The sequence below is a fragment of the Orycteropus afer genome, unplaced genomic scaffold (genome assembly GCF_000298275.1).
Source record: "Orycteropus afer afer isolate SDZICR_OR568_19922 unplaced genomic scaffold, OryAfe1.0 scaffold00146, whole genome shotgun sequence".
Taxonomy (NCBI): Eukaryota; Metazoa; Chordata; class Mammalia; order Tubulidentata; family Orycteropodidae; genus Orycteropus; species Orycteropus afer.
Window position 1 is genome coordinate 762905 of NW_006921733.1, and position 7193 is coordinate 770097.

The 7193-nt window shown below is 41.4% G+C and overlaps 1 protein-coding gene across 1 annotated transcript in view; it reads left to right on the top strand.

Annotated features, from left to right (window-relative positions):
- Positions 1–1531: 1531 nt before the first annotated feature.
- The window catches only part of OCA2 (OCA2 melanosomal transmembrane protein), a 574440-nt gene continuing 568778 nt past the window's right edge, over positions 1532–7193 (top strand). The window contains exon 1 of the mRNA XM_007945979.1: positions 1532–1692. Coding sequence (XP_007944170.1) covers positions 1532–1692 — 161 coding nt within the window. The remainder of the gene's footprint in view (positions 1693–7193) is intronic.

The following is a 7193-nucleotide window of genomic DNA, read 5'->3' on the forward strand; positions in this document are numbered from 1 at the left end:
ATTTCTTGACTCTGTGGCTTCATGATGTTCAACAACTTTAGAAAATGCTCAGCCATTATAACTAAATATTTTTTTTGGATTCATTCTCTTTCTCCTCTACTTCTTGAACTTCAATTATATTAGTATTTCTCACTATATCCTTTTATCTCTTACTCACTTTACTTTTTATTCTTTTGTCATTCTGGATTATTTTAATGGAAGTTTGAAACTGTTTGTGAGCTATTGATTGCTTTTCAACATTGTGTGTCCTTTGATGAAGGTGGTTGTATATGCTAATGGGCTCTGTTGTATCTGTGACATCTATGCCCCTCAGCATAGACCTTTGCTTTGTTTCAGATGTGGCTGCTGCCCCCAGGAAACTTTCCTTGTTATCTGGCTACCAAGTCATTATGGCCCCATGTCCAGCATCTGCTGCGTGGTCTCTCAAGGAAGCTACTAAAACAAAGAACCAAACCCATTGGTCTCAAGTTGATTCTGACTGGAAGCAACCCTGTAAGATTGAGTAGAACTTCCCCATAGTGTTCCCAAGGCTATAATCTTTATGGAAGCTGACTGCCACATTTTTTTCTTCCATGGAGTTGCTGTTGAGTTTGGACTGAGTGACTACTCAGTTAGTAGCTGAGTGCTTCACAACTACATCACCAAGGCTCCTAAGGGAACTACCAGAATTTGAAGATTGCAACTGTACTGAGTACTTAAGAAATTGACTTTTCTGAGTATCAAAGGACCTACCAGGCTCTGACTGCTTTTCTTGATAGAAATCTCAGTGTGGGATAACAGATGTGACCCAGACCAACCATGAGTGCTAGAGGAGCCTGACAGTGTCACCCTGTAGCACACAGTCCCTATGAAAACATCTGCTTTGCAGTTCAAAATGTTTCATGTTGGAGAGGAGAGTTGTTCTGTGTCTCTCCTAAAACTCTAGGTTTTCACAGCTCAGCTATAACATCTATGAAATTTCACTGTGAAAGCTATTGCTGAGTGTGTTAGATTGGGTTCTCTAGAGAAACACAAAAACCAGCAAAGTCTATCTATCTATCTATCTATCTATCTATCTATCTATCTATCTATAGAGAGAAATTTATCTTAGGAAAATGGCTCACAAATGTATAGAAGCCAGCAAGTCCAAAGTCCCTGGAGGAAATGTCAGGTTGGCGGCAGTCTTAGCTTCCGCAAGCACAGGGGACCGAGAAATTCAAGGCTGGCAGGCAGCACACTGGTTGTTGACTCCAATGAAAGATGAATCCAAGATCTCCAGGCAGAGTGGTGGGCTGCTCACTCACGGAAGGTTGTAGTCAGCACACCAGGGTCCCAATCTCTCCAAGAATGTCTCTCTTCCCAGGATGCCCCTGGATATCCTGGAAGCAGGCCACACCCCTAGGGAAACTCCCCTTGGGAAGATTGACCACTCAGAACACAGTCATCTGATCCCATCATGGGAACAACCACACAGAACTGGGGTCCAGCCAAGTTGACACACAGCTCCAACTATCACACTGAGTCTTGGACAAATTTCTGAGGATGGCTCACAATGACAGGGGATGATTGTGGTTTTGCATTGATGACTTCTGTTCCTTTACTGTCTTCCTCTAGATCTCACTCTGTTTTGCCCTGGAACTTCAGCTTCAGGTCTAAAGACCCCAGCTTTACGGAAAATACTCCTCTGCTGAGGAATTCTTTACAAAAGAAAAGGTGAGGTTCCTTTTTCTTCTTATGAAGTTATGGAATTTCTGGGCACTGTCACAGATACTATGCTGGGAATTTTTTCTGAGAAGAATTTTTACTTGATGTGCTTGGTCTCTGCCAAACCCTCACCATTTCAATGAGCACATGGTGTGTGATTTTAGTGGCTGTGTTATATGGCTTGTGGACTGCTCATAACATTGCACTGATTTACCTATACATGTGTGTGCATACATGCACAGGCCATCTCATTAACCCAGCACTTCTCACTTCGGGTAAGGCTGGCCCAATCTGAAGACATCTTTTGGCAGCCACAACTTGGTATATAATAGTGGAAGTCAGGGCTGCTGCTGAACACCTTGAAATGACCAGGACATTCCCCATCGCAGAGAATTATCTGAGGTTAGAAAGCTGTGTTCTGTATGATGCATAAGAAAACTCCTTTTCCTGACAGGTTGAAGGTCCCTGTGGTGATAAATCTAGGTGATTCTGGAGCACCGTCAGTGAAGCTGGGCTGGATGAGGAGAGAAAGTCCCCTTCTAGGATGAGGGCTTAGGCCTCTATTCTTACCTTCACCATTCTCCTGCAGACATACTCCTACCAGGCCAACATCTGAATTGTCTAAATCCATGACAGTTAAGAAATAGCATAAAGCTGGGCCCTATGAGGCAGAGGTCAGGTATAGTTTTGTCTTACCACTTCTCCATTATTACTGACACCATCTGCTCCTCCCATGGCATTATTTCTCTGCTGGGTCCAATAATTTTCTATAATGGCCACACAAACCATAATAACAGTTATGTGGTTTATTATGGAAGTAACAGGCTACAACTTGGGATCAAGATCATCTTGTTAGTAACAGGAATGATTTGAAATCAAGTTAAGAATCACATAAGCAAGGTCTGGAAGGGTCCCTGAAGTGAAGAGCACATTCATCCCTTCTTCAGTGTAGTACAGCTTCCAGTCAGAACAGCTCTCTCAGCTGCTTTCCATGCCAGGCCTCTGTCATCAGCCTATCTACTCCTAACTCACCCAGATCATAGTCAGTACAGGAGCTTTTAACTCTGCTCAGCTCAGCTCTCTCAGCTGTTCTCTGCTGTTAGGCCTCTCTGCCATAAAGCACTCTTGCCTTAAACCTATCTGTTGTTAGTCTCCCTGCCATTAACCCTTCTGATGTTAATTGATCAAAATGAGTCCTTGTTCTGAGGTGATTCTGTGTGGATACCATGACAGTGGATAAGGCATTCCATGGGGGGTAGTTTCGGTAGAAGCATTGCATGAAGGGAAGGGAAATCCACACCCAGAGTAAATGTCTATTCAAGTAAGACTCACAGCCAGTGTATCAGCTTGCTCAGCTCTCTTGGCCTCTGCTATCCTAGAAGCAAAACTTCATAGTTGGGCCTCTCAACCATCAGGCCTCTCCACCATCAGGCCTCTCCACTGTTGGTCTTTCCTCTGGTAACTGGCTCAGTGCATAACCAACATAGCAGCTTCAGACTGCTCTGCTCCCACGTATCTCTGCTTCTCTGCCAACCCAGGTTTTAGCTAGAAGCTCTATTAGACGTAGCTGTCTTAGGCTGAGTTCTCTAGATAAGCAAAATCTATATTTATCTATCAACATCTATCTATCTATCTATCTATCTATCAATCATCTGTTTCTATCTATCTATCTATCTATCTATCTATCTATCTATCTATCTATCTATAGAGAATTTATTTCAGGGAAATGGCTGAGATAGTTGTAGAGGTTGGCAAGTCCCAAGTTTGTGGGTCATACATCAAGCTGGAGGCTTCTTCTGACTCATGAAGCTACAGGGGCTGACAAACTCAAGATCAGCAGGCAGTATAGTAGGCTGCTGGCTCCAGTGGATGATGAATCTAATATGAACAGGAAAAATGGCAGATTGTTAGCTCAGAGGTTGTGAAGGAAATAATCCCAAGGTTGGCAGGCAATACCACAGGTCACTGGTTCAGTTCCAAGGACCTGAGATAATGATCAGCTAGATGCAGGACCCAGATCCGGCAGAAAGCCAGAGTGTTCCCAGCATATCTATCTATCTATATATAGGAAACAGGTCACAACCATCAGGAAGCTCCTTTTCCTTTTTTTAAATTATTTATTTATTTATTAATTTTTTTATTTTAAGACTTTGTTTTACATTCAAAATTATGTGTACATTTAGTTTCACTCCCCATTTGCCATCTTCAACCCTAACCTAGTCTCCTCCCCTACCTGCCCAGTAAGCCTCCTTCCATGCCCCTCATAGTTACGCATTCCTGTGTGTCCTGCATTTCCTCTGTGCAAATGTTGCCCCTCTGGTGCCCTGTGATCGATTGTTCCAAGGGATGCATTTCCATAGAGTATGTGGGTATGTCACCCTGGGTTGAGTGGGCTGCATGCACATCTTGTTTACTACTGGGGTGAGAGCCAGCCCCTGGGAGTGAGTTTTATTCCAGGCCTAGAATGCATCCCAAGACCATAGTATTTGGGGGTCTCACCAGACACCATCCGACCAGTAATTCTGGTCATTATTGAGTTTTTGGATTTTGTTCCATGTTTTTCCTCCCACTCTATCCAAGATCTCCAGTTTTGATCCTTTCCTGAGTAATTGGCTTTGGTAACCGGGCACCCTCTAATTTTTCTGGTCTTGAAGGCCATTGTGTCTTAGGGCTGATTCCTTCCAAATGCCCTTGTTTTTTTGCACCCTTATTCACTTCTGATGACAGGGGACCATTAGCTGCATCGTAGATGGCCATTTAAAAGATTTTAAGACTCCAGTTGCTACTCACCAATGTAAGATGAGGAACAAGACTTTTATGTATTTTGTTGTGCTAATTGAGTCTGGTGTCTCCTAATACTATGGTCCTGAATTGGTATAGCTATTGGATCTCTCTCCCACAGTGTCTGACTGTCTGTGAGGGATTACTCTATGTCTGTCTTCTGTTTTTTCTGTAAGGATTGAGGGTATTTTGTATCACTGGTATCTGTGCAAGATTAGCATTTGCTGAATCTATCCTTGGTCTAGAGTAAACTCCTGTTCACTGACCCCCATCTGATCTTCTCAGATGTTTATGTCTTTATCTATAGTCTGGTGTTTGGTGTTAATGCAGTAGTGTGGATACACTGGTTGGTATTAGCATTTGTCATCCATATCTTATGTGTACAAGTCGGTGTCCTCCCTTTCCCTAATGCTATCATGGTGCTCACAGATTCTTTCTATACCATCCCTCCCCTTACCCATGTCAGTGTGTGGCCTCCAACTAGCCCAAAATTCATTCCTTTCCTTCCCTCCCCACCCCTGTAATCTACAAAGTGAATTCCCTTTCTCGAGCAAACCCTTCTTTGTCTTTTTACAGTAATGGGATCATACAGTATTTGTCCTGCGATTGACTCAGCATAATGTCCTCCAGGCTCACCCACATTGTGAAATGATTTGCATATCCTTCATTGTTCTTTTATGTAGCACAGTATTCCATTGTGTGAGTGTACCATAATTTGGTTATCCATTCATCCATTGATGGGCATTTAGGTTGTTTACATCTGTTTGCTATAATTGTGCTGCAATGAACATAGGCATGCATATGTCTGTTCGTGTGGTGCCTCTCACCTCTTTTGGATATATTCCTAGTAATGGAATTGCTGGATCAAATGGTACAAATGGTATTTCAATGTTCAGTTTTTTAAGGAAATGCCATATCATTTGCCACAATGGTTGTACCATTTTAGAATCCCACTAGCAGTGCACAAGACTTCCAATATCTCTGCAACCTCACCAGCATTTGTTATTTTCTGACCTGTTGAACTTTGCTATTATTGTTGGGGTGAGATGATATCAATTTTTTTTTTTTTTATTTGCATCTCTCTAATGACTAAAGATCGCGAACATTTCCTCATGTGTTTGTTGGCTGCCAGCATGTCATCTTTAGTGAGGTGTCTGTTGAAATCTTTTGCCCTTTTTGAACTAGGTTGTTTGTGTTTTTGATGTTAAGGTCTTGAAGTTTTCTATAGATTTTGGAGATAAATCCTTTATCAGATATATCATAGGCAAATATTTTCTCTTTTTACCTTTTTGATGAAGTCTCTCAATGCTAATAAGAATTTAATTTTTAAAAGGTCCTAGTCATCTAGCTTCTGTTCTACCTCCTGTGCATTCTGGGTTATGTTTGATAGTCTATTTATGCTGCAAATTAGGGCCCCCAGATTTACCCTTATTTTATCTTTGATGAATTTCATACTTTTGTATTTTACATTTAAATCTTTGATCCAGCTTGAGTTTGTTTTTGTGTATGGGATGAAGTATGGGTCTTGTTTCATTTTTCTGCAAGTGGATATCCAGTTTTGCCAGCACCATTTGTTAAAGAGTCCGTCTCTTCCCAATTTAATGGGTTTTGGACATTTGTCAAAGATCAGCTGTCCATAGATGAATGGGTCTATTTCTGGGCTTTCAATTCTATTCCATTGGTCTATCTGTCTATCATTGTACCAATACCATGCTGTTTTGACTACTGTGTCTGTATAGTAGGTGTTCAGATCTGGGAGTGTGAGACCTCCCACTTTGTTCGTCTTCTTCAGAAGTGCTCTGCTTATCCGAGGTCTCTTTCCTTTCCATATGAAGTTAGTAATTGGTTTTTCCATGTCCTTAAAAAATTTTGTTGGTATCTGGATCAGGATTGCATTAAATGTGTAGATTGCTTTAGGCAGTATTGACATTTTCACACCATTCAATCTACCTATCCATGATCAAGGCAGGTTCTTCCATTTATAAAAACCCCTTGTTGTCTCTTGCCACCATATTGATCACTAACATTTGGTACATTGCCCTTCTCTTCAAATAAATCAATACTTATCTCTATCTATCTAACAGTGTTCCCTCCTCTCCCCTCCCACCCCTGGTAACCAAAAAAGAGAATTTCCTCCCATAGATAAACCTTTCCTTGACATTTACAGTAACAGACTAATACAATATTGTCCTTTTGTGATTGACTTATTTCACTCAGCATAATGTCCTCCAAGTTCATCCACGTTATGCAGTGTTTTGCAGATTCTATATTATTCTTTAGCATTGCATATTATTCCACTGTGTGTATGTACCATAGTTTGGTTATCCACTCCTCAGTTGATGGACACCTAGGTTGTTTCCATCTTTTGCTATTGTAAATAGTGCTGTGATGAACATGGGTGTGCATATGTTTCTTCTTGTCATGGCTTTCACTTCTTTAGGATATATACCAAGCAAACGAATGGCTGGGTCAAATGGTATTTCTTATTCCAACTTTTGAAGGAATCACCATACTGCTTTCCACAATGGTTGCACCATTTTACAGTCCCACCAGCAGTGTATGAGGGTCCAATCTCTCCAAATCCTTGCCAGCTTTTGTTATTTTCACTGTTGTTGAACATTGCTACTAGTGCTGGCGCAAGATGGTATCTCATTGTTGTTTTGATTTGCATCTCTCTAATAGCTAATGATCATGAGCATTTCTTCATATGTTTGTTGACCACTTGAATA